Source organism: Mobula birostris, chromosome 20 (assembly GCF_030028105.1).
Source record: "Mobula birostris isolate sMobBir1 chromosome 20, sMobBir1.hap1, whole genome shotgun sequence".
In the NCBI taxonomy this organism is placed as follows: Eukaryota; Metazoa; Chordata; class Chondrichthyes; order Myliobatiformes; family Myliobatidae; genus Mobula; species Mobula birostris.
In genome coordinates, this window is record NC_092389.1 from 45,617,547 (window position 1) to 45,644,632 (window position 27,086).

Consider the following 27,086-nt stretch of genomic DNA (forward strand, 5'->3'; position numbering starts at 1 on the left):
GAAACCCACCTGGTCAGTGCAAAAATGTACAAATCCTACACGGACAGCCCCCTATGTCAGGAATGACCCTGGGCACTGGAGCTATGAGGTAACAGCAATAAATATTGTACCAATGTGCTGGTACTTAAGCATTGAACCGAGTCAGTTACGACAGATGTGTTGTTTCATCTTGGATCCACTGACTCTAAGCTGTGGTTGAACATGATATACAGAGGTTGAGGAAAGTATTCTAACCCACAGTACTACATCTTAATTTAGTAGAATCAGAGACTTTTCTCAGGCACTGGGTCAAAATTTGAAAAATCCAGTAACACCCAAAGAGACTTTTGAAATGTGATTGTCTTTGAGGACTCTCAAAAAAAAATAAAAAGAAACATCATTATTTCTGAACGCTGTATACATTGTCCTCAAAGGGTTAGGAACAAAAGGCAGCTTTCCACCATGTGGTACAGAGTGACTGGAGGCTGAGGTGAGCGTGAAATCTTGACAGTTCTTTGAATGCAGCTGAATTTCAATTTTAGTCCAAATGAAAGTTTGAGGTATTTTTGATAAAAAATGCTTTACGGTGACTGGAATTTCGCACCAAATGCATGCTGTAAATGGCGTTCAGCTCCTAATTGGCATCTGGATCAAACTTCCAGGGGGCAGTGAATGCAATCCAATCAAATTTTAAAATGACTTTACATATGAGCACAAATGATATACAGATTATAGCATTTACTTGTGTGGAAAAGCTATCTCATCTTTCACTGATTTAGTCATAAGCTGATATCAAACCAATAATGTGGAATGCTGCCCAGGTACATGATATTCAGAAAAATCAACACATATCGAATCCAGGTAATTACTATTTAAACAACAGGAATTCTGCAGATACTGGAAATTCAAGCAACACATATCAAAGTTGCTGGAGAACGCAGCAGGCCAGGCAGCATCTCTAGGAAGAGGTACAGTCGACGTTTCAGGCCCAGACCCTTCGTCAGGACTAACAGTTTCACCTGGCACAGACCCACACCAAACCCCAAATCCAGCACCCTATTCCAAGCACAGTCACGTAATACCAGGCAGACAGTGGGCAAGATCCAACCACGTGCTCAAACATTCCCAGCTGAACATTGGGCCACGAACACACAAAGTGCTGCATAAACGATGGAAGGAATGGACCATCTCACAACCATCTATCTAGCCCAAAGCAGCTCCTGCCCCATATGTGTCAATCAGAGCCCACAGGACCAGAGGTGGAAGCATGTTCCCAGGGAACAGTTCAAGATAATAACTTGTTCATGAAGACCAGTTCGAGGTTTTTGCTACGCATCACACCTTGGTCCAAACAGCTGAATTTCAAAGATGAGGTGTGAATGACTGCCCTTGACCAACAAGTACCTAACAAAATGTGACATCAGGAGGCCCTAATAACACTGACGTTAATGGGTAACAAGGAGAAAACACTCCAGTACTTAGGCAGAGAACAGAGAGCAGTAGAGTACAGTACAGGCCCTTCACCCCACTATGTTGTGCCATCTTCTCAACCAACTGCAAGATCAATCTAATGCTTCCCTCTTGTATAGCCTTCTATTTTCCTTTCATCCATGTGCCTAAGAGTCTCTTAAACATGTCTCATGTATCTGCCTCTACCACCATTCCCAGCAGCGTACTCCACATTCCCAACACTCTGTGTGAAAGACATATGCTGCATAAAATGAAGGTGAAAGTTAAACATCTAAATTATAAAGACACCTAACCCTTTCAGGAGAAAGGTTTACACTGCAAGTGTAGTAAGTAATTTGACCAGAGTTGATTTCACTGTGTTCTGCCTTGAGAGGCACTGTTCATTCTGTATGGCAATTTGTTTTGTACAAACATCACTTCCTGTTTGTAAGTTTTTTTTTACATCATTTCCTGTGTGGGTTAATATTAAACCATATTTGGCAATGAAAGCATATAATTGGAATGTTTTTCCTACCAGCCTTTTGAAAGGAACCCTAAAAATCTAATGCTTGCAGACATATCCTCCTCAAGAAATAGTCATAGTCATACTTCATTGATCCCAGGGGAAATTGGTTTTCGTTACAGTTGCACCATATATAATAAATAGTAATAGAACCATAAATAGTTAACTAGTAATATGTAATTTATGCCAGTAAATTATGAAATAAGTCCAGGACCAGCCTATTAGCTCAGGGTGTCTGACCCTCCAAGGGAGGAGTTGTAAAGTTTGATGGCCACAGGCAGGAATGACTTCCTATGACGCTCTGTGCTGCATCTCGGTGGAATGAGTCTCTGGCTGAATGTACTCCTGTGCCCACCCAGTACATTACGTAGTGGATGGGAGACATTCACCAAGATGGCATGCAACCTGGACAGCGTCCTCTTTTCAGACACCACCGTGAGAGAGTCCAGTTCCATCCCCACAACATCACTGGCCTTACGAGTGACTTTGTTGATTCTGTTGGTGTCTGCTACCCTCAACCTGCTGCCCCAGCACACAACAGCAAACATGATAGCACTGGCCACCACAGACTCGTAGAACATCCTCAGCATCGTCCGGCAGATGTTAAAGGACCTCAGTCTCCTCAGGAAATAGAGATGGTTCTGACCCTTCTTGTAGACAGCCTCAGTGTTCTTTGACCAGTCCAGTTTATTGTCAATTCGTATCCCCAGGTATTTGTAATCCTCCACCATGTCCACACTGACCCCCTGGATGGAAACAGGGGTCACCGGTACCTTAGCTCTCCTCAGGTCTACCACCAGCTCCTTAGTCTTTTTCACATTGAACTGCAGATAATTCTGCTCACACCATGTGACAAAGTTTCCTACCGTAGCCCTGTACTCAGCCTCATCTCCCTTGCTGATGCATCCAACTATGGCAGAGTCATCCAAAAAGTTCTGAAGATGACAAGACTCTGTGCAGTAGTTGAAGTCCGAGGTGTAAATGGTGAAGAGAAAGGGAGACAAGACAGTCCCCTGTGGAGCCCCAGTGCTGCTGATCACTCTGTCGGACACACAGTGTTGCAGGCACACGTACTGTGGTCTGCTAGTCAGGTAATCGAGAATCCATGATACCAGGGAAGCATCCACCTGCATCGCTGTCAGCTTCTCCTCCAGCAGAGCAGGGCAGATGGTGTTGAACGCACTGGAGAAGTCAAAAAACATGACCCTCACAGTGCTCACTGGCTTGTCCAGGTGGGTGTAGACACGGTTCAGCAGGTAGACAATGGCATCCTCAACTCCTAGTTGGGGCTGGTAGGTGAACTGGAGGGGATCTAAGTGTGGCCTGACCATAGGCCGGAGCAGCTCCAGAACAAGTCTCTCCAGGGTCTTCATGATGTGGGAGGTCAATGCCAACGGTCTGTAGTCATTGAGGCCGCTGGGGCACGGCGTCTTCGGCACAGGGACGAGGCAGGACGTCTTCCACAGCACAGGAACCCTCCGGAGCCTCAGGCTCATGTTGAATACATGGTGAAGTACTCCACATAGCTGAGGGGTACAGGCTTTAAGCACCCTGGTACTGACACCATCCAGTCCTGCAGCCTTGCTTGGGTTGAGATGTTTCAGCTGTCTTCTCACCTGTTCAGCTGTGAAGCCCACCGTGGTGGTTTCATGTGGGGAAGGGGTATAGTCATGAGAGCAGGGTGGGGGACTGTGAGGAGGGGTAGGAGGGGAGAGTGGAATATGTTGGTTGGGGGCCGACAGCAGATGGCTCATGTGGGGGATGGGCAGGGGCCACAATGTCAAATCTGTTAAAGAACAGGTTAGGTTCGTTGGCCCTGTCCACACTGCCTTCAGCTCCTCTGTTGCTAGTTTGCCGAAACCCAGTGATGGTCCTCATCCCCCTCCAGACCTCTGTCATGTTGTTCTGCTGGAACTTCCACTCAATCTTCTTCCTGTACCTGTCTTTAGCCTCCCTGATCCTGGCTTTCAGGTCCCTCTGTATTGCCCTCAGCTCCTCCCCATTTCCATCTCTGAATGCTCTACTTAAAGCAACATAATCTCAGTCATGGTTTATTGGTTTACTTAAATGCAATCCAGCATGCAACATCTGTCCACAATATCAAATATTTAATTTCTAATCAATTTTTAACATAATACAGTACTGTACGAAAGTCTTAAGCACATATTTATAGCTAGGGTGCCAAAGACTTTTGCACAGTATTGCAGTAATACTATGTTCTGTATTGTACTGCTGTTGCAAACATAAAAAAAAATTTCATGACATATGTGAGCGATGATAAACCTGATTCTGATATGGGTCTCTGTTGTGGACTGAGAGTGGGAAGGGGCAAGGAGAGGGGAATCATGGTTGGAAAAAGGGGAAGGGAGAGAGGAGGGAGCAGAAAGCACCAGAGAGACATTCTGTAATAATCAATAAACCAATTGTCTGGAATCAAATAAACTTGCCTGGTGTCTCAGGGTTGGGCGTGTCTGCACCCACGTCACCCCCTGCCTTTGGCATTCTTCCTCTGCCACCTCACCCACACCCCTCCTGCAGAGCTCCACCCTCGCTATTCCCAACATCCTTTGCTCCCGCCAGATTTACAAACTCACTCTCCACATCGACAAATACAGTACTGTGCAAAAGTCTTAGGCACCCTAGCTGGATATATGTGCTTAAGAGTTTTGCACTGTACTGTATCAACAAAAGCTTTCCAATAAAAAACTGACAAGTAAATGGCTCCAAGTCCTTTCCTATGAATGAGATTTTTTAAAATGTTTAATGAGCTATGGGTCACCTGAAAACTACATCCTACAGAGCTTTCCAAGACAGAGCTACAAAGCTAAGCTTCTCCTCAGTACCATGAGATGTCTCCCGAGTCCTGTAACACCTATGGGCAGCCAAGAATACCACAGAAAAAAAATTAACTGCAGATTTCATTTGGTCTCATGAAGATTGGCAAAGTAGACAACACTGCTACCAAACATTTGGTTCAACTTAGGTACAGTAATTTCATACAATTTGATATGAACTGAATTTTAGTTTACAGTTGAGACCAGATTTTCTCAAGACTTCTGTACTGAGAGGTTCTGCAGTCAATTTTCACCATAAACATCAGTCCGAGAGCGCTAGTGAGAAATACTTTTTGACTGTCATGCCTCAGTATGCTCTATTGGAGAGTCATTGTGCATCTGCAACATGGTTGGGGAGTTTGTGCCTTGGAAAGTTGGAAAACCGACAACACTTGCTCAGCTCACGTGCTTGCATGGTTAGCTAAGCAAAACCGGAGAAGCTGAGAGCATTCGCAAAAGATGAGGGGATTATCAGTAAAATGCTACTAATTAGACAAATGAAACTGTAAAGCAGCCAAATCCTTAACTTTATTGTTTCTTTAATGATCACTGGCAATTATATCAGTGTGCCTGCTTGCTGTTTCACCCAGTAGATAAATGCTGTGCTCAACATTCCTAAATTGAATCAGAAACAGATTTAATATCACTGACATATATCTTATTGTATTGAAATACAAAATTGTTGTTCTGCAGCAACAGTGCAGTGCAATACATAAAACTACAATAAATTACAATAAGAAATATATATTAAAATTTTAAATCAATTAAGTAGTGCAAAATGTGAGTAAAAATAGTGAAGCAGTGTTCAAGAAGATTCATTATCCATTCAGACATCTGATGGTGATGGGGAAGAAGCTGTTCCTAAAACGTTAAATGTGTGTCTTCAGGCTCCTGTACCCTTTCCCTGGTGGTAGCAATGAAGCATGTCCTGGCTGATGAGGGTCCTTAATGATGGATGCCACCTTTCTGAGGCACAGCATTTTGAAGATGTCATCAATGCTGATCAGTTAGACCCAGTTGACCTTCTAATCCGTCTTTGGAATGTGGGAGGAAACCGAAGCAAACCCACATGGCTATGGGATGAATATACAAATTCCTTACAAAGAACATCAGGAATTGAACCCGGGTCACTGGCACTGTAACAGCATTATGCTAACTGCTACACTACTGTGCTGCCGCAAATGTTGAGACCCGAGTGAGATTTGAACTCACGACCCCTGGTTTACAAGACCACGCTCTACACCCTGAGCTATGGAATTATGTCGATGGTAATTTATTACATTGCAACAGTGACCATAGTTCTAAAGTTCTAAATGCTATTTATTTAGGAAAAACCCACAGATCCAAGAAACTAGAAATAAAATGCTGGAAATATTCACAAGATCAGGCAGCTCCCATGGAGAGTGAAACAGAGCTGATGTTTCAGGTTGATTGTCTTTCATTAGGTCAGATGAAAAGTCATTAAACTGAACATAAAACTGTATTTTCCTCTCTCCAAAGATGCTGCCTGACCTGTATAGGCCACCTAGGATAACAATTTCTTACCCTAAGGGAAATTTGCAAATGGGTGCTGTCACATCACAAGATTTTGAAATACACCATCTTTTGCTCTCTTTCATTCTATTTGCTAGTGGACAGTCAGTAAAACCTGATAGTAAACATTCAAAGTTCAAAGGAAATTTATTATCAAAGTACATATTTGCCATCATGCACAACTCTGGGATTCACTTCCTTGCGAGCACACGCAGTAAATCCAAGAAGCACAATAGAATTAATAAAAGACCATACCCAACAAGATGCACAATGTGCAAAAAACAACATACGTGTAAATTGAAAAAAATAAGCAATAAAATATTGAGAACATGAGAGGGAGAGTTCTTGAAAGTGATAAATGAAAAATAAATAGGAAGGATATTGAACCTTTTACTCAATGTCAGCAAGACCAAGGAACTAATTACTGACTTCAGGTGGAGGAAACAGGTGGTTAATGAGCCAGTCCTCATTGGAAGATGAGAAGTGGAGAGGGTCAGCAACTTTAAATGTCTTCGTGTTATTTCGGAGGACTTGTCCTGGGCCCAGCATGCAAGTTCAATTACAAAGAGAGCATGCCAGCACCTCTACTTCCTTAGAAGTTTGCAAAGATTCGGCATATCATCCAACACTTTAACAAACTTCTATAGGTGTGTGGTGGAGAGTATATTAACTGGCTACATCACAGCCTGGTATGGAAACACCAGTGTCCTTGAATGGATAGTGGATACGGCTCTGTCCATCATGGGCAAAGCCCTTCCCACTGTTGAGCACATCTACACAGAGCATTATTGCAGGAAAGCAGCATCCATCACCAGGGACCTCCACCACCCAGGTCATGCTCTCCTCTCATTGCTGCCATCTGGAAGGAGGTACAGGAGCCTCAGGTCCCACACCACCAGGTTCAGGAATAGTTATTACCCCTCAACCATCAGGAAGGAGGTACAGGAGCCTCAGGACCCACACCACCAGGTTCAGGAACAGTTATTACCCCTAAACCATCAGGAAGGAGGTACAGGAGCCTCAGGATCCTCACCACCAGGTTCAGGAAGTTATTACCCCACAACCATCAGGAAGGAGGTACAGGGGCCTCAGGACCCATGCCACCAGGTTCAGGAACAGTTATTACCCCTCAACCATCAGGAAGGAGGTACAGGAGCCTCAGGACTCACACCACCAGGTTCAGGAAGTTATTACCCCCTCAAACATCAGGAAGGAGGTACAGGAGCCTCAGGACTCACACCACCAGGTTCAGGAAGTTATTACCCCACAACCATCAGGCTCTTGATCCAAAGGGAGTAACTTCATTCACCTTCACTTGCCCCATCATTGAAATGTTCTCACAACCACTGGACTCACTTTCAAGGACTCTTCCTCTCATGTTCTCGATATTTATTGCTTATTTATTTTTTTATTATTATTTCTTTCTTTTTGTATCTGCATAGCTTACTGTCCTTTGCACATTGGTTGAATGTCCAAGTTGGTTTGGTCTTCCATTGTATTATGGTTATTATTCTATTACGGATTTACTGAACATGCATGCCTGAAAGAAAATTAATCTAAGGGTTGTATATGGTGACATATATGTACTTTGATAATAAGAGACTGGGAGACCGCTTTGCTGAACACCTATGCTCTGTCTGCCAGAGAAAGCAGGATCTCCCAGTGGCCACACATTTTAATTCCACATCCCATTCCCATTCTGACATGTCTATCCACGGCCTCCTCTACTGTAAATATGAAGCCACACTCAGGTTGGAGGAACAACACCTTATATTCCGTCTGGGTAGCCTCCAACCTGATGGCATGAACATCAACTTCTCTAACTTCCGCTAATGCCCCACCTCCCCCTCGTACCCCATCCGTTATTTATTTTTATACACACATTCTTTCTCTCACTCTCTTTTTTCTCCCTCTGTCCCTCTGAACATACCTCTTGCCCATCCTCTGGGTCCCCCCCCCCCTTGTCTTTCTCCCCGGACCTCCTGTCCCATGATCCTCTCATATCCCCTTTGCCAATCACCTGTCCAGCTCTTGGCTCTATCCCTCCCCCTCCTGTCTTCTCCTATCATTTTGGATCTCCCCCTCCCCCTCCCACTTTCAAATCTCTTACTAGGTTTTCCTTCAGTTCGTCCTGACGAAGGGTCTCGGCCCGAAACGTCGACTGTACCTCTTCCTAGAGATGCTGCGTGGCCTGCTGCGTTCATCAGCAACTTTGATGTGTGTTGCTTGAATTACCAGCATCTGCAGAATTCCTGTTGTTTGCACTTTGATAATAAATTTACTTTGAACTTTAAATAAGCACTAAATAATTGAGAACATGAGATGAAGAGTCAGTGAAAGTGACAAATGAAAATACATCCTCGGAAACAACTGACATTTTATTTTACACGTTGGACTGAGTAAAAAAAATTCTAATTTTATGGAATATTAAGCCTAAAGATATCCGTATCATACTGGCTGCATGATATAAAGAATAAAATACAAGAAGAGGCATTTATTAACATGAAAATAAACATGCTTAGAATCTCAATAGCCAAATAAAGCACTGCAAATTTCATTGGAACCAGATGGAAAATCAATTCTCTAATTGGCATTGCTGATGGGGGAATTATTTTTTCAAGTTTTATCAAGTCTATGGGACTCATTTTTTAAAGTTAATGGTAGCACATGTAGGAATGTAATTTGAACAATTATTATTGCTAGGTAGGATACTGGTATGATGTTGCACTTTGACTTAAGTGTAGGTGGCTTGTGATGAGGCTAAATGAATCACCTGAATCTTCATTGTAGAGTAACTTTATCCAATAACGGCTACTCTGCTCTAATGAAGGACTATCAAATATATTCTTGGACCTGACTTCTCAGGGAATATTGGGAAAAGCAACTTTACCATATGGAAACCATCCCTAAACATTTTCCAAAAAACTTTCAACATTTTGGAGGATGCGACCCTCAACCAAAAAGAATTTTTTTATCTCAACTACTGAGCTCTCAGCAGTTTGAAAATCTTTCTAATATAGTCACTTACTATATTTTTGAGTTGTGTTAAAATATTTAGACCATAAGATAGAGCAGCAGAATTAAGCTATTTGGTCCATCGAGTCTGCTTCACCATTTCATCCTGGCTGATCCATATCCATCTCTGCCCCAATCTCCTGCTTTCTCCCTATATCCCTTCATGCCCTGACCAATCAGGATGCTATCAACCTTTGCCTTAAATATACCCAATGACTTTGCCTCCACAGCCACTTGTGGCAACGAATTCCATAGATTCACTACTCTCTGGCTAAAGAAACCATTCCTCATTTCTGTTCTAAAAGGAAGCCCCTTTATTCTGAGGCTGTGTTCTCTGGTTTTAGATTCCCCACTGTTGGAAACATCCTCTGCACATCAGGGTCTTTCAACATTTGATAGGTTTCAATGAGATCCCCCACTCGTTCTTCTGAATTCCAGTGAATACAGTCCCAGAGCCATTAAAAGCTCCTCACATGATAAGCTTTTAAATTGTGGAGTCATTTTTGTGAACCTTCTTTGAATCCTCTCCAATGTCAGCTCATCCTTTCTAAGGGGCCTAAAACTGCTCATGATACTCCCAAGTGAGGCCTCACTAGTTCTTTATAAAGCCTCAACGTTACATCCTAGTTTTTAAAGTTCTTTTAATCAACTTTACTATACCATTCTATTTATGGGATAAGGCAGGAACGGGGTACTGATTGTGGATGATCAGCCATGATCACAGTGAATGGCGGTGCTGGCTCGAAGGGCTGAATGGCCTACTCCTGCACCTTTTGTCTACTGTCTATTTATTGCTTGATTGTTTGATTGGATTTGCATAGTTTGTCTTCTGCATCACCATCTGGTACTGAATTGCAAGGCATCTGACTGCAAGACCCTACCGAGTATTGGCAGAACTGCTGAGAGGATCATCGCGGTCTCTCTTCCACCCATCAGAGATGTTTATCAGGAGCGTGGCACATGCAGGGCCTTAACATTATCAAGGATCCCTCCATCCCACCCGTCCCACAAACTTACCATCAGGCAGGAGGTACTGTAGCATTAGCACAAGAACTGACACAGCTTCTCCCCCCAGGCCGTGAGCCTGCTGAACTCCCTGCCACCACCCAAGTCTCATCACTTACGAAGTGCCAGTAGTGTTACGCTGTTTACTATTTGACTTGTGTCGTAAATGCACTTTATGCTAAATGTCAGTCTGCTGGAATATATTTTATTATTTGTCAATGAACATAGTTTTGTTTGATGATATACATGTGAATGGTTGAATAACAATATACTTGAACTTGGCAATTTAACTTCTGCACATTGGTTGTTGGTTGTTTGTATGTAGTTTTTCCCTGATTCTATTGTATTTCTTTGTTCTACCATGAACGCCCACAAGCAAATGAATTTCAGAGTTGTACATGGTGACATATACATACTTTGATAATAAGTTTACTTTGAACTTTAATCAGTTGTGATTTTAATAAGAGCTACATAATACATAACGTGACTATTGTGGCTTGATGATTTGAATTATTTTGCCTTGAGCATAAAATCAAAATTCCAGCATGTTTCCGTAAAGTCTTTAAACCACCTTGCCTTGCAGTTGAATTTCTGTGCCTGAAGAAAATTATCACCTTGGGTTAAACTAGTCTGAGTTATAAGGAAAGGATGAATAGGTTATTGACTTTATTCTCTGGAGTGTAGGAGAATGATGAGAGATTTGAGAGAGGTATACAAAGTTATAGATAGGGTAAATACAAGCAGGCTTTTTCCATTGAGATGGGTGAAACTAGTACTCTATTATGTCATAGGTTAAGGGTGAAGGGTGAGCTATTTAAGGGGAATCTGAGGGATCTTCACTCAGAAGGTAGTGAGTGTGTGGAACGTGTTGCAGCGCAAGTGGTGGTTCTGGGTTTGATTTCAATATTTAAGAGAAGTTTGGATAAGTACATGGATGGAAGGGGTTTGGAGGGCTAAGGTCAATGGGACTAGGGAGAATAGTAGTTTGGCATGGACCAGAGGCACCAAGGGCCTGGTTCTGTGCCGGAGTCAGCGCCACGGTAGCATAGCAGTTAGCGCAACGCTATTACAGCTTGGGGCATTGGAGTACAGAGTTCAATTCCGGTGTCCTCTGTAAGGAGTATCTGTGTCCTCCCTGTGAATGCATGGGTTTCTTCCAGGTGCTCAGGTTTCCTCCCACAGTCCAAAGACAAATCAGTTAATTGTTTAATTGGTGATTGTAAATTGTTCCTTGATTAGGCTGGGTGGGTTGCTGGCGGTGTGGCTCAGAGGGCCTATTTCATGCTATATTTCTAAATAAAATAACTAAAATAAAATAAATGACTCAATGACTGTAATGATGTAAATATGATTTAAACATATGAAGTTACATTTTAATAAATGTGAGCTATGAGGAGGAGGCGAAGGAGCTCCAATGCTAGGTGTTACAGACAAGTCAGATGAGTGGAGAAATGCAACTCAATGTGGATAAATATGAGATAAATACTTCAAACATTTACACAAAAAGACATACCAATCTAAGAACCTTGCTCCTTGTGAAGCTGAATAGGTTATTTCAATTCCAAGTGGATTTTTCTGTGTGCCAACCTGTTTCTAAGTACAGAAATGAACATTACAATTCTCAAATTCTGTGTTGGACCCACCTGTTTATCAGCGGATCTTGCAGAGACTCCAGCACTAACTGCCAACTTTTCTCATAACCCTCCTCACCAAGAACTTCAGGAATCAGAGCTGTCAAAACAAAAGAAAATTTGTTTAATCAAAAGATATGAAACTAATCATTATTTAAGTTAGAGCAAGAAACAATATTGCTGGAGGAACTCAACTGGTTGAGACATACCTATGGGGAGAAAGGAGCTGTTGATATTGTGGGTCTAAACCCTGCATCAGGAGTGTACAGTATTACCAAGTTATTTATTACATATTAGATATATATTATGTATATTATATATATATAGATAGATAGATAGATATACTTTATTGATCCTGAGGGAAATTGGGTTTGGGACCCTTACCTAAGAAAGGATGTGCTGGCATTTCAGATGAGGTTCACAAGAATGATCACGGGAACGAAAGGGTTAACATATCAGGCACGTTTGATGGCTCTGGGCCTGTACTTGTTGGAGTTTAGAAAACTAAGGGGGTGGAATCTCATTGAAACACTGGAAGGCCTAGGTAGAGTGAACAGGGAGAGGGTGTTTCCTAAAGTAAGGGAGTCTAGGACCAGAGGGCACAGCCTCAGAATAAAAGAACATGGCTTTAGAACAGAGATGAGGAGTAATTTCTTCAGCCAAAGGGTAGTGAATCTGCGGAATTCATTGCCATAAGCAGCTGTGGAGGCCAACTCATTCGGTATATTTTAAGCGAAGTTGATAGGTTCTTGATCAGTCAAAGGATACAGGGAGAAGGAAAGAGAATGGGGTTGAAAGAGATAATAAATCAGCCATGATGGAATTTTTTACTTACTTCCTATCTTATTTTTACTATAATCACTTCAGCAACCCACCCAGTACTCACTTTTAAGCACTCTTCATCTAATGTTCTCAACATTTATTGCCTATTAATTTATTATTATTTCTTTCTGTATTTGCAGTTTGTTGTCTTCTGCACTCTGGTTGAACACCCAAGTTGGACAGTTTTTCACTGATTCTGCCATGGTTATTTTCTGTTGATTTATGGAGTATTATGCCTGCAAGAAAATGAATCTCGGGTAGTATATGGTGACACTTATGTACTTTCATAACAAATTTACTTTGAACTTTGAAAGGCAAAGTCAAAGTCAAAGCAATTTTTTATAAAACTATACCTACCCCAAGATTCATTTTCTTACAGACATTTGCAGGAAAATAGAGGAATTAAATAGAATTTATGAAAATGTGCAAAAGAAGACAAATAATGCAAATAATAAAAGAAGGTAGATAAATAATACTGAGAACATGAGTTGTAGAGTCCCTGAATGTGAGTCTTGACCAATGGTGCCTAAGGCATCATTAACAGCTTGCAAACCCATGATGCAATTACCCAGAACTGCATTGGACCACTTCTAGGTACTCCACCAAATCAAATAGCATCCGGATCAAGACCCTGGAACAGCATTGAGACACCTCCCCACTCACTTACTACAGTAGGTTAACAGGGCAGTGCACAACCCCTTTCCAAAAGGAAAATGACCTCACCACAGATGCTCAAACTCTGTAAAGGTATAAAACAACTTGCTCATAGTAAATCAATGTACACAGCTGAATATAAAATTTCAATGTCTGCATCTATCACAAGGAATATGATTGCAATAAGTGTAGAACCATCCAAATCTTGCGAAGTCATCAATGATGTTACTGTATGTACACGAGTACCCTTGCCTTTCCGAGGTGGATCAGAGAAAATTCGTTTCTACACGAGTACCCTTGTCTTTCCGAGGAGGGGCAGAGGTATATGGTTTGTACACAAGTACCCTTGTCTCATAGAAACATTCCGAATGTTAAAAGGCCTGAACAGGTTAGATATGGCAAAGTTATTTCCCATGGTAGGGGAGTCCAGGACAACAAGGCACAACTTCAGGACTGAAGGACGTCCTTTTAGAACTGAGATGCAGAGAAATTACTTTAGTCAGAGGGTGGTAAATCTGTGGAATTTGTTGCCACGAGCGGCTGTGGAGGCCAAGTCATTGGGTGTATTTAAGGCACAGATAGATAGGTTCTTGATTAGCCAGGGCATCAAAGGGTATGGGGTGAAAGCAGGGGAGTGAGGATGACTGGAAGAATTGGGTCAGCCCATGATTGAATGGTGGAGCAAACTTGATGGGCTGAATGGCCTACTTCTGTTCCTGTATCTTATGGTCTTTCCGAGGTGGATCCGAGTAATGTGTTTAGTACACGAGTAACCTTGTCTTTCCAAGGAAGGGCAGAGGAATGTGGTTTAGAAACATAGAAAACCCACAGCACAATACAGGCCCTTCGGCCCACAAAGCTGTGCCAAACATGTCTTTACCTTAGAACTACCTAGGCTTGCCCATAGCCCTCTATTTTTCTAAGCTACATGTACCTATCCAAGAGTTTCATAAAAGACCCTATCGTATCTGCCATCACCACCACCGCCGGCAGCCCATTCCACGCACTCACCACTCTCTGTGTAAAAAAACTTACCCCTGACATCTCCTCTGTACCTACTTCCAAGCACCTTAAAACTGTGCCCTTTTGTGCTAGCCATTTCAGCCCTGGGAAAAAGCCTCTGACTATCCACACAATCAATGCCTCTCATCATCTTAAACACCTCTATCAGGTCACCTCTCATCCTCTGTCGCTCCAAGGAGAAAAGGCCCCTCAACCATGTTTGTACACAAGTACCTTGTCTTTCCAAGGTGAGATAGACAAATGTAGTTTGCACACGAGTATTATTATCCTTCTGAGTTGATCAGAGAAATACAGTTTATACACGAGTTTCTTTGCTTTTTCTGAGGTGGGGCAGAGAAATGTGGCTTGCACACAAGTACCTTTGTCTTTTAGAGTTGGATCAGAGAAATGTGATTTGTACTTGAGCACCCAGTCTTTCCGATGTGGATCAGAGAAATGTGATTTTTACCCAAGTACTGTTGCCCTTCCGAGGTGGTGCAGAAAAATGTGGTTTGCACATGAGTACTATTATCCTTCTGAGGTAATTAGAGAAATGCAGTTTGTACACGAGTTCCCTTGCTTTTTCCGAGGTAGGGCAGAGAAATATGGTTTGCACGTAAGTACCCTTGTCTTTCTGAGGTGGATCAAGAAATGTGATTTGTACACGAGCACCCTTGTCTTTCCGAGATCGCGTCGAGAAATGTGGTTTGTACATGAGTACTGTTGGCCTTGGGGAGGGGCAGAAAAATGTGGCTTGCACACGAGTACAATTGCCCATAAGGCAATCAGTAAAATGTGGTTCGTAAACAAGTACCTTTTGTCTTTCCAAGGTGGATCAGAGAAATGTGGTTTGTACAGAGTACTGTACTATTGCCCTTCTGAGGTGAACAGAGAAATGTGGTTTTTACATGAGTACCCTTTATCTTTCCGAGGTGAGGTTGAGAGATGTGGTTTGTACACGAGTACCCTTGTCTTTCAGAGGAGGGGCAAAGGGATGGGGTTTGTACACAAGTACCCTCGTCTTTCCAAGATGGCGCGGTAAGTGTGTTTTATACACGAGTACCCTTCTTTTCCAAGATGGAGCAGAGAAATGTGGTTTGCACACGAGCACTATTACCCTTCTGAGGTGATCAGAGAAATATGGTTTGTACACGAGTATCTTTCTTTTTCTGAGATGGGGCAGAGAAATGTAGTTCGCACACAAGTACTGTTGCCCTTCTGAAGCGGATCACAGAAATGTGTTTGGAAAAGAGTAGCTTTGTCTTTCCAAGGTGGATCAGAAAATGCGATTTGTACATGAGTACCCTTGTCTTTCTGAGGTGGATAAGAGAAATGTGGTTTGTACACGAGTACCCTTGTCTTTCCAAGGTAGGGAAGAGCAATGCGGATTGTACACAAGTACTATTGCCCTTCTGACTTGCTCAGAGAAATCTGGTCTGTCCATGAGTACCCTTCTCTTTCTGAGATGGGGCAGAGAAATGTGGTTTGCACACGAGTACGCTTGTCTTTCCAAGGTGGATTAGAGAAACGTGGTTTGTACATGAGTACTGTTGCCCTTCTGAGGTGCGGTACGATCATTTTATGATTCTCTATAAAATATGATCAAGTAGTAAGTGCAATAAATAAAATTAACCTCCTTTAAGAAATAAAAGCCCAGCAAACCCCTGACATGAGAAAGTGCCAACACTCGTCCCTCAGATTCATTTATTTACCAAAATGTACAGTAAAATATGCCATTTGCATTGAAACAACCAGTACTAGGATGAGCTGGGGGCAGCCCTCGTTCTGCCATACATTCCAGCGCCAACACAGCACATCCACCATTTTTGTAGAACAACACAAGCAACAAAAAAACCCACTCACCAACTTCCTTCTCACCCACCCAAACACCAAGAGTTTTCCAAAACCAGGGCAGGCCTTCTCCACGTCTTTGGCTCCGTTCATCAATCTACTAAGCACACACCTATCATTGAGGAGAAGCTCCTTAAAGAGACCATATGATCGTAAGGCCTTTGGCAAAGTTCTGTGGATTAGAGGGATTTCTGACATCAATCCTGCAACATGCAGAGCCAAAACTAACACTGGCTACAGATACACGAGCAACAATTTTTTTTTTTTCTGAAGTACTTGGATGTCCCACTCACCTAGTTGTAATATTCCCCCATCCCACCCTGTTGTTTTGAACATTTATTTATTTTTTTAAATTTAGAGATACAGCATGGAACAGGTCCTTCTGACCCAATGAGGTCACGCTGCCCAGCAACCCACCTACTTAACCCTATCCTAATGATAGGACAACTTACAATGGCCAATTAACCTATTAACTGGTACTTCTTTGGTCTGTGGGAGGAAACCAGAGCACTCAGAGGAAACCCGTGTGCTTACGGGAAGGATGGACAAACTTCTTACAGAGAACGCTGTAATTGAACTCCGAACTCCAATGCTCCGAATTGTAATAGTGTCACTTTAACCACCGGACTATTGTGGCACCCTCGTTTGATTTATTTTGCTAGACAGTTTAAGACAGCTTTTTTCACACAAGATACACATCCATTAATTCAAAGTAAATTATAGTGTTTACTTGTTGTTCCTTTTCGTGCCTTGAGGCGCATTGAGCGGCATTTTTGCCGTTTCCATAGCATTTGGCTGTTTTATTATGAGGCCCATGTTGCTAGCTCGATGCTCAAAACAGCATGGATGGAAAGAGTGTAAGGAGCCGGCCAGATTCAAACTCAGGACCACTCGCTTCGAAGTCCAGTGCAGATGCCACTACGCCATCAGCCAGCATAGTGTTTACTTGCACAAGGATCATTTATTATATAAATACTTTACATGTGTATATCTACGTAAATACAACTGTACAATAATGAGGCATTTAGTGTAAGGCTTTACAGCACCAGTAATCTTTCTTCTTTAATCCCAGTACAACAAACTTGTTAAAAATCTTTTTCCAGACATTTAGAAACATGTAATCAGAAACATTGAAAACCAATTAAAATTGTGAGAAAAATTAAAATATTGTAAATGCAATTGAAACAGATTTTGTTGTTAAACAGATAACTAATAATTAGGATGCTAATCAATGTCCCCTACTCTCCTTCAACTAGGGGTTACTACAGGGTAAATAGGGCAACACGTAGTGGTTAGTGTTACGGTTTGCACGTTTTACGCATGACCGCCTGGGTTTCTCCAGGTTCTCTGGTTTCCTCCCATATTCCAAAGAGGTACAAGTTAGGGTTAAATAAGTTGTGTGCATGCTATGTTGGTGCTGGAGCATGGTAACACTTGCAGGCTGCCCTCAGGACATTCTTGGACCTGTGTTGGTCATTGACAAAAATGACATTTCACTGTACGTTTCAATTTATAGTACCGTGCAAAAGTCTTCTTTTTAGTTCCTCTCGGCACAGGATTACATGCTCAGTTCCCAAAGAGGATCAGCATGTGTAATTTTATGGCTCAGAAGCTTGACTCCTGTCACAGTATCACAATGACCCTTCAAATCGGATGGGAGAGTCAGTCAGAATGTTTATTGGCTCACCATATGCATTTTGTCAGCATTCCTCAAGGATCATACAAGATTCATTTATCTGAGAAAATGCAAGAACTATAAAAAAGCCATAAACATTACAGTCAATACAGGAACAGGCGAGTGCATTACATCAGTTACTCCGTCAAATTAATTCAATTTGCAGTATCTTAAATTTTCCTTCCTTGGGAAACAGGTATACTTTATTTTACCTTATTGTCTTTTCAAAATGACATGTTAGTATACATGAGGAAAGCAATCCTATAATGAAAAGAAAGTTTTTCAGAAAATCACAGGCACCATACTGTGATACAAGAAGCTTCAGATTTCTGCTTCAGAAATAAAAGACTAATCTTAAACTGACATTTTTAAAAAGTTTCTAAAGTTTTTAATTTCATTTTAGGACTTAAGAAATTTTAAAAAATCAACAAAGTATTTTGTCCCCAGGTTTTATGCTGGGAAATATTCTGTTGCATTTAGTGATGCAGAGCGTCACTGTAAACTGTTATACTGAAATGGCCACTTTATTTGGTACATCTATACTCCTCGTTAATGCCAATATCTAATCAGCCAATCATGTGACAGCAACTCAATGCATTAAAGCATGCAGACATGGTCAAGAGGTTCGGTTATTGTTCAGAATGGGGAAGAAATGTGATTTAAGTGACTTTTACCATAGAACAATAGTGCCAGGTGGGGTGGTGTGAGTATCTTAGAAACAGCTGACTTACAAGGATTTTCATGCACAGCAGTTTCTAGAGAATGGTGCAGAAAACAGAAAACATCCAGTCAGCAGCAGTTCTGTGGGTGAAAAAGCCTTGTTAATGAGAAAGTACAAAGGAGATTGGCCTGAATAGCTCAAGCTAACAGGAAGGTGTCAGTAACTCAAGTAAGCACGCATCACAATGGTGGTGTGCAGAAGAGTATCTCTGAATGCACATGTTGAACCTTGTAGTGGATGGGCTAGAGCAGCAGAAGGCCACAAACATATACTCAGTGGCCACTTTATTAGGCACCTCCTATAGTTAATAAATTGGCCATTTAGTGTATATATTCCTTATTGATCAGTGAAATTGATAAAGGTTTTGTCAACATGAAGGTGATAGATAAAATTTTTGAATATATGTCATGTAAAACAAACAACCCCTATCAACATTGTCAGTTGGTTAGCTACTGGATGAATGTAGAGCTGGAGAAAGCTTCTCAATCTGGTTAGTGACCTTTTGATTTTAATGAACTCAGGGTGGTCCCAAAGATGACAGATTAGCTTTATTTGTCACACGTACAGTACATTAAAATATCGAAACATACACTGAAATACATTGTTTGCATCAAGTCAAATCAGCGAGGATTGCGCTACGCAGCCCTCAAACGTTGCCACACTTCCAGTGCCAACAGAGCATGCCCAGAACTCACTAACCATAACCATATGCATTTGGAATATGGGAGGAAACTGGAGCACCTGAAGGAAATCCACGCGGTTTTGAGGAACACATATAAACAGTCATGGAAATCAAAACCCGATCGGTGATCACTGCCATTGTAAGACAACTACGCTCCCATGCCACCCCTATTAATAATACCTGTCGTATTTTGCTGGTGAAGTCAGTTGATACTAGCACAACACAAAGTTGGTAATAAACAGACAGTGCTTTTACGCAGCCTAGTACTGGTAACTCCAAGGAAAAATGTCAGAAATTAGGTCTTGATAAAATAAAAATCTGGCAATTAACAACCTTGTTGCTGTAAACTTGAAATCTCTCTTTCAAAGAGAAAAATGGATTAAATTTACATCAAATTATATTGGAGTTGACAGGTACATGTTAATAAAATTCAAAATGCTGAAGGAACTCAGCAGGTTAGGCGGCACCTATGGAGAGGAATAAAGAGCCACTGCTTTGGACTAGGGCCCTTTATCATAAAAGGTCCCAATGAAAGGTCTCAGCATGAAATGACAGCTCTTTATTCCTCTCCATTGACTTTGCCTGACCTGATGAGTTCCTCAAGCATTTTGTGTGTGTTACTCTGGATTGCCAGTACCAGCATAATCGCTTACATTTACGCTAACAAAATGATTGATGCTAATTGAACTAAATCTGTCAAAATTATCAGCTGATTATGGTGTACAGAGCTCCTTCTGTTATTTCAAAGACTTGCATTTTTTCTCCTTATGCACCATAGTCGTTTAGGCAGATGCTCTTCTACAATCTTCCTTCTGAGAAAACAAAATTTACTGCATCCAGTCAGTCAACTTTAACTACTGAAAGCAGATGGGGAGATAAGTACAGAAGACTTAGCTATATATATCCTTTGCTCCCACCAGATTTACAAATTCACTCTCTGCACCACACTGAAAATGCAGTACTGTGCAAAAGTCCTCGGCACCCTAGCTATATATGTATGTATAATATTTATATACTCTATAATGTTTCAGAAACAGGTAAACACCAATGTTATGAAATTGCCAACTGTCTGTCAAGTGCTCTGCACAGCAAATTAATTGCCAAATGTGCAGAGAATCTCTGTCAGGTCAGCAGAAAAGGTTGCCGTCTACTATCACTGCAGGACTTGTATGCGTCCAGGATAAAGAAGCGGGCAGGAAAAGTCATTGTGGACATTACCCACCCTACAAACTGCCTGTCCAAATGCTCCCTTCCAGAAAGTGCAATAAAACCCTCATGCCATTTTATAAGTTCTTCCCCAGGCAGTTAATTTGATCAACTATCCTATTTACATCCTCCGCACCTCTCTATCTATTACACCATCACTGCACTGTAAACATTTTGAACCACTATTATACTGCTGTTTACATTGTAAATACATACTGGTATTTTATTCCATATCTGTACTTTAACCTCTAACTTACTTTATATACTTTATTTTATATATTTCTTTAGGCAGCAATGGGTTGATACAGTGAAAAAGAGCTTTGACCAGTGATCACTCAGGACATCGGAAGTTTTGAAAGGAGGGGACTTCAATCAGGTCAACACTCACAACACGCTGGAGGAACTCAGCAGGTCGGGCAGCATCCGTGGAAAAGATCGGTCGACGTTTCGGGCCGGAACCCTTCGTCAGGACTGTAGAGGGAAGGGGCAGAGGCCCTATAAGGAAGGTGGGGGGAGGGTGGGAAGGAGAAGGCTGGTAGGTTCCAGGTGAAAAACCAGTAAGGGGAAAGATAAAGGGGTGGGGGAGGGGAAGCAGGGAGGTGATAGGCAGGAAAGGTGAAGAAGGAATAGGGGAAAACACAATGGGTAGTAGAAGGAGGCGGAACCATGAGGGAGGTGATAGGCAGCTGGGGGAGGGGGCAGAGTGACATAGGGATAGGGGAAGGGAGGGGGAGGGAATTACCAGAAGTTGGAGAATTCTATGTTCATACCAAGGGGCTGGAGACTACCTAGACGGTATATGAGGTGTTGCTCCTCCAACTTGAGTTTAGCCTCATCATGGCAGTAGAGGAGGCCATGTATGGACATATCTGAATGGGAGCGGGAAGCAGAGTTGAACTGGGTGGCTACTGGGAGATCCTGTCTGTTTTGATGGACGGAGCCGAGGTGCTCGACGAAGCAGTCCCCCAATCTGCGTCGGGTTTCACCGATGTAGAGGAGGCCACACCAGGAGCACCGGATGCAATAGATGACCCCAACAGACTCACAAGTGAAGTGTTGCCTCACTTGGAAGTACTGTTTGGGGCCCTGAATGGTGGCAAGAGAGGAGGTGTAGGGACAGGTGTAGCACTTGCGCTTACAGGGATAAGTGCCAGGTGGGAGATCCGTGGAGAGGGACCCATCCCTGCGGAAGGCGGAGAGGGGTGGAGAGGGAAAGATGTGCTTAGTGGTGGGGTCCTGTTGAAGGTGGCGGAAGTGGCGGAAGTTGCAGAGGATAATGTGCTGGGTCCGGAGGCTGGTGGGGTGGTAGGTGAGGACAAGGGGAACTCTGTCCCTGTTGTGGTGGCGGGAGGATGAGGTGAGAGCCAAAGTGCGGGAAATGGAGGAGATGCGGGTGAGGGTATCATTGATGACAGCAGAAGGGAAACCACGATCCTTAAAGAATTTGAGATGTCCTGGAACGGAAAACCTCATCCTCGGAGCAGATGCGGCAGAGACGGAGGAACTGGGAATAGGGAATGGCATTTTTTCCTGTGGCAGGGTGGGAAGAGGTATAGTTGAGGTAGTTATGAGAGTCAGTGGGCTTGTAGAAGATGTCAGTGGACAGTTTGTCTCCAGAGATGGAGACCGAGAGATCGAGAAAGGGGAGAGAAGTGTCCGAGATAGACCAAGTGAATTTGAGGGCTGGGTGGAAGTTAGAAGTAAAGTCGATGAAATTGACGAGCTCAGCATGGGTGCAGGAAGCAGCACCAATGTAGTCGTCAATGTACCGAAGGAAAAGTTGGCGAGCAGTACCAGAATAGGTTTCGAGCACAGACTGTTCCACATAACCAACGAAGAGGCAGGCATAGCTGGGGCCCATGCGACTTCCCATAGCTACACCCTTAGTCTGAAGAAAGTGGGAAGAGCCAAAAGAGAAGTTATTGAGTGTGAGAACCAGTTCCGCCAACCGGAGGAGGGTAGTGGTGATGGGGAACTGGTGTGGTCTATTATCCAGAAAGTAGCGGAGGGCTTTGAGGCCTTCTTGATGGGGAATGGAGGTGTATAGGGATTGGACATCCATAGTGAAAATGAAGTGGTCGGGACCGGGGAACGGGAAGTTATTGAAGAGGTGGAGGGCATGGGATGTATCCCGGATGCAGGTGGGGAGGTGACAAAATGGAGTTGAGGTAGGCAGATACAAGTTCGGTGGGACAGAAGCAGGCAGAAACTATGGGTCTACCAGGACAGTCAGGCTTGTGGATCTTGGGGAGGAGGTAAAACCGAGCGGTATGGGGTGCGGGAATTATGAGTTTAGCGGCTGAGGATGGAAGGTCTCCGGAGTTGATAAGGGCGGTGATGGTGCGGGAGACAATGGTTTGATGTTTTTTGGTGGGGTCCTGTTCCAGGGGTAAGTAAGAGGAGGTGTCAGAGAGCTGCCGTTTGGCCTCAGTGAGGTAGAGGTCCATCCGCCAGACTACCACAGCACCACCCTTCTCTGTGGGTTTGATGGTGAGGTTAGGATTAGTGCAGAGAGAGTGGAGGGCAGTGCATTCAGAGGGAGTTCAGAGGATATGTCCATACATGGCCTCCTCTACTGCCATGATGAGGCCAAACTCAGGTTGGAAGAGCAACACCTCATATACCGTCTAGGTAGTCTCCAGCCCCTTGGTATGAACATAGAATTCTCCAATTTCCAGTAATTCCCTCCCCCTCCCTTCCCCTATCCCTGTCACTCTGCCCCCTCCCCCAGCTGCCTTTCACCTCCCTCATGGTTCTGCCTCCTTCTACTACCCATTGTGTTTTCCCCTATTCCTTCTTCACCTTTCCTGCCTATCACCTCCCTGCTTCCGCTCCCCCACCCCTTTATCTTTCCCCTTACTGGTTTTTCACCTGGAACCTACCAGCCTTCTCCTTCCCACCCTCCCCCCAACTTCTTTATAGGGCCTCTGCCCCTTCCCTCTACAGTCCTGACGAAGAGTTCCGGCCTGAAACGTCGACTGATCTTTTCCACGGATGCTGCCCGACCTGCTGAGTTTCTCCAGCGTGTTGTGAGTGTTGCTTTGACCCCAGCATCTGCAGGTTATTTTGTGTTTACTTCAATCAGGTCCGCTGCCCAAGTACAAAAGGCAGCAGTGGGTTGGTACAGTGAGTAAGAGCTTTGACCAGCGACCAATTGGCATTTGCCACTGATTAGCAAGAGCAAATTAAAGGAAGGCAGGGGCAAGTGCTGTGGCCGTCATCTGGGTGGACAGAGTCAGAGTGGTGATCTTGAGGCCTTAGCTCTTCGAGGCTTCAACAAAGAGAGGCTTCAATCAGTGAAGGCAAAACAAAAGAAAGCTCAAGGTTAAGTTTCTTTTTCTCCTTCCCTTCTTTACATCTGCTCGGCTAGGACAGTATAGACACCAGACAGGATAGTGGAATACTCCTCTTGCAGAATATGGGAAGGCAGGGAGATCCCCAGTGTCCCCGACAACTACTGCGAGAAGTGCATCCCACTGCAACTTCTAACAATCCACGTTAATGAGTTGGAGCTGGAAATGGATGTACTCAGGATTCCCTGAAGGTTAATTTGCAGATTGAGTCAGTGGTGAGGAAGGCAAATGCAATGTTAGCATTAATTTCAAGAGGACTAGAATATAAAAGTAAGAATGTAATGTTGAGGCTTTACAAAGCAACGGTGAGGCCTCACTTGGGGTATTGTGAACAGTTTTGGGCCCCTTATCTTAGAAAGGATGTGCTGATACTGGAGAGGGTTCAAAGGAGGTTCACGAGGATTGAATGGCTTGTCATATGAAGAGCGCTTGATGGCTCTGAGCCTGTATGCACTAGAATTCAGAAGAATGAGGGGTGATCTCATTGAATGGTGGAAGGCCTTGATACAGTGGATGCGGAGAGGATGTTTCCTATGGTTGGAGAGCCTAGGACCGGAGGACACAACCTTAGAGTGGAGGGGCGTCCTTTTAGAACAGAGATGAGGATGAATTTCTTCATCCAGAGAGTGGTGAGTCTGTAGAATTCTTTGCCACAGGCAGCTGTAGAGACCAAGTCTTTATGTATATTTTGGGCAGAGGTTGATAGATTCTTGATTGGACAGGACATGAAGGGATACGGGGAGAAGGTAAGAGATTGGGGCTGGGAGGAAAATTGGATCAGCCATGATGAAATGGCGGAGCATACTCGATGGGTCAAATAGCCGAATTCTGCTCCTATATCTTACAGTCTTATGGCCTTTTTTTCTGTATAATTTTTGAATACTGTTTTTGTTGTATGACATTATCGGGCACCACAGTGGCATAGCAATTAGCACGACACTATTACAGCTCGGGGCATTGGAGCTCGGAGTTCAATTCTGACACTGTCTGTGAGGAATACGTCCGCTCTCCCCATGAACGCACGAGTTTCCTCCAGGTGCTCCGTTTTCCACCCACATTCCAAAGATGTACTGGTTAGTAGGCTAGTTGGTCATTGTAAATTGTCTTGTGATTAAATTCCTAATACATGTAAATGTACATGGTGAATAAAGTTGTTCCTAGAAATAAAGCAGACTTCAGAAAATGAATTGATATTACAGAGATGATCAGTTACAGAAGTTTCAGAAAAACATTTACTTTGGCATCAGATAAAGGATTATAAGTTTCACCATTTGATGACAGATGTGAAAGACTGATACCTACATTGTTGGCGAGACCCGATGCAGACTGGGAGACCGCTTTGCTGAACACCTACGCTCTGTCCGCCAGAGAAAGCAGGATCTCCCAGTGGCCACACATTTTAATTCCACATCCCATTCCCATTCTGACATGTCTATCCACGGCCTCCTCTACTGTAAAGATGAAGCCACACTCAGGTTGGAGGAACAACACCTTATATTCCGTCTGGGTAGCCTCCAACCTGATGGCATGAACATCGACTTCTCTAACTTCCGCTAATGCCCCACCTCCCCCTCGTACCCCATCTGTTATTTATTTTTAAACACACATTCTTTCTCTCACTCTCCTTTTTCTCTCTCTGTCCCTCTCACTATACCCCTTGCCCATCCTCTGGGTCCCCTCCGCCTTGTCTTTCTTCCCGGACCTCCTGTCCCATGATCCTCTCGTATCCCCTTTGCCAATCACTTGTCCAGCTCTTGGCTCCATCTCTCCCCCTCCTGTCTTCTCCTATCATTTTGGATCTCCCCCTCCCCCTCCCACTTTCAAATCTCTTACTAACTCTTCCTTCAGTTAGTCCTGACGAAGGGTCTCGGCCCGAAATGTCGACTGTACCTCTTCCTAGAGATGCTGCCCGGCCTGCTGCGTTCACCAGCAACTTTGATGTGTGTTGCTTAAATTTCCAGCATCTGCAGAATTCCTGTTGTTTGAATTTGAGAGTCTGGGACCAAATTAATACTTTGCAGAGGTGAATCAAAACATTCAATATGTTGGAGAAATACATTAGTATTATAACCAAAGGTTTTTGTCAAGTACTAGTAATCAGGAAATGCCGGAATTATAATCAATATGAATGGAAAGTAAAGGCAGCTACCATATGCAATTTCAGAATTAGCACAAACGTAAGAAAATCTGCAGATACTGGAGGAACTCAGCAGGTCAGGCAGCATCTATGGAAAAGAGTAAACAGTTGATGTTTCAGGCTGAGACCCTTCTTCAGGACTGTCGCTCCGGAATTATCAGTTTTAGTTCAGATTTAGAAATTACAAGTTTTTTTTTGGCTTGTCTCTCAGAATCAGGTTTGCTATCACTGACATGTCATGAAATTTGTTGTTTATGCAGCAGCAGTACAGTGCAATGCATCAGTTACAGTAAGAGATATATAAAACATAAATAATAGTGCAAAAAGAGAGCAAAACAGTGAGGTAGTGTTCATGGACCATTCAGAAATCTGATGGTGGAAGGAAGAAGCTAATGGTAATAATGAGAAGAGAGCATATCCTGGATCCTGAGGCTCTCTAATGGTGGATGCCACCTTCTTGAGGCATGCCTTTTAAAGATTTCTCGATAGTGGAAAGGCTAGTGCCCACAATGAAGACGGCTGAGTCTACAATTCTATGCAGCTTGTTCCGATCCTGTGCATTGAAGCCTTCATACGAGGCCGTGCAACCAGTCAGAATGCTGTCTGTAGAAATTTGCTGGAGTCTTTGGTGGCCTGTGTAATCTTTTCAAAACCCTAATAAAGTATAGTTGGTGGTGTCTAAATTAGTTAAAAGAATCTTAACAAAAACTAAAGCCAATTGCAGAAAGTACCTGCTGTCAGGAAGGACACAGAATCTATTGGACAACCACCTCCACAGACCCAAGACAACGTTATTGCTTCATAGGTCAACCAGAGTTGGTCCATTTCAGATAGAGCGACACCCTTCACTTGCCCTGTAGTTCACCAAATTATTTTCCAAAAGCTGAAAAACATTCCATTCAGAAAAGCCTGCTTCAAATGACAGACCATTTATTCCTCAACCTATAAATCAAAATCATCTGGCTGACTGTTACATGTAGGAACTAGTGTGCAAATAATGCATCATTTATCTAT

At 43.1% G+C, this 27,086-nt stretch overlaps 1 protein-coding gene across 3 annotated transcripts in view; it reads right to left on the minus strand.

Annotated features, from left to right (window-relative positions):
- The window catches only part of snx19b (sorting nexin 19b), a 190,568-nt gene that overhangs the window by 12,502 nt on the left and 150,980 nt on the right, over positions 1–27,086 (minus strand). For 2 of the 3 annotated variants that reach the window (XM_072238546.1, XM_072238547.1), the window contains exon 10: positions 11,982–12,069. In XM_072238546.1, the coding sequence (XP_072094647.1) occupies positions 11,982–12,069 (88 nt within the window). Of the gene's footprint in view, positions 1–5,040; positions 5,401–11,981; positions 12,070–27,086 lie in introns of those variants that run through there. The other variant, XM_072238548.1, reaches the window with a different exon arrangement.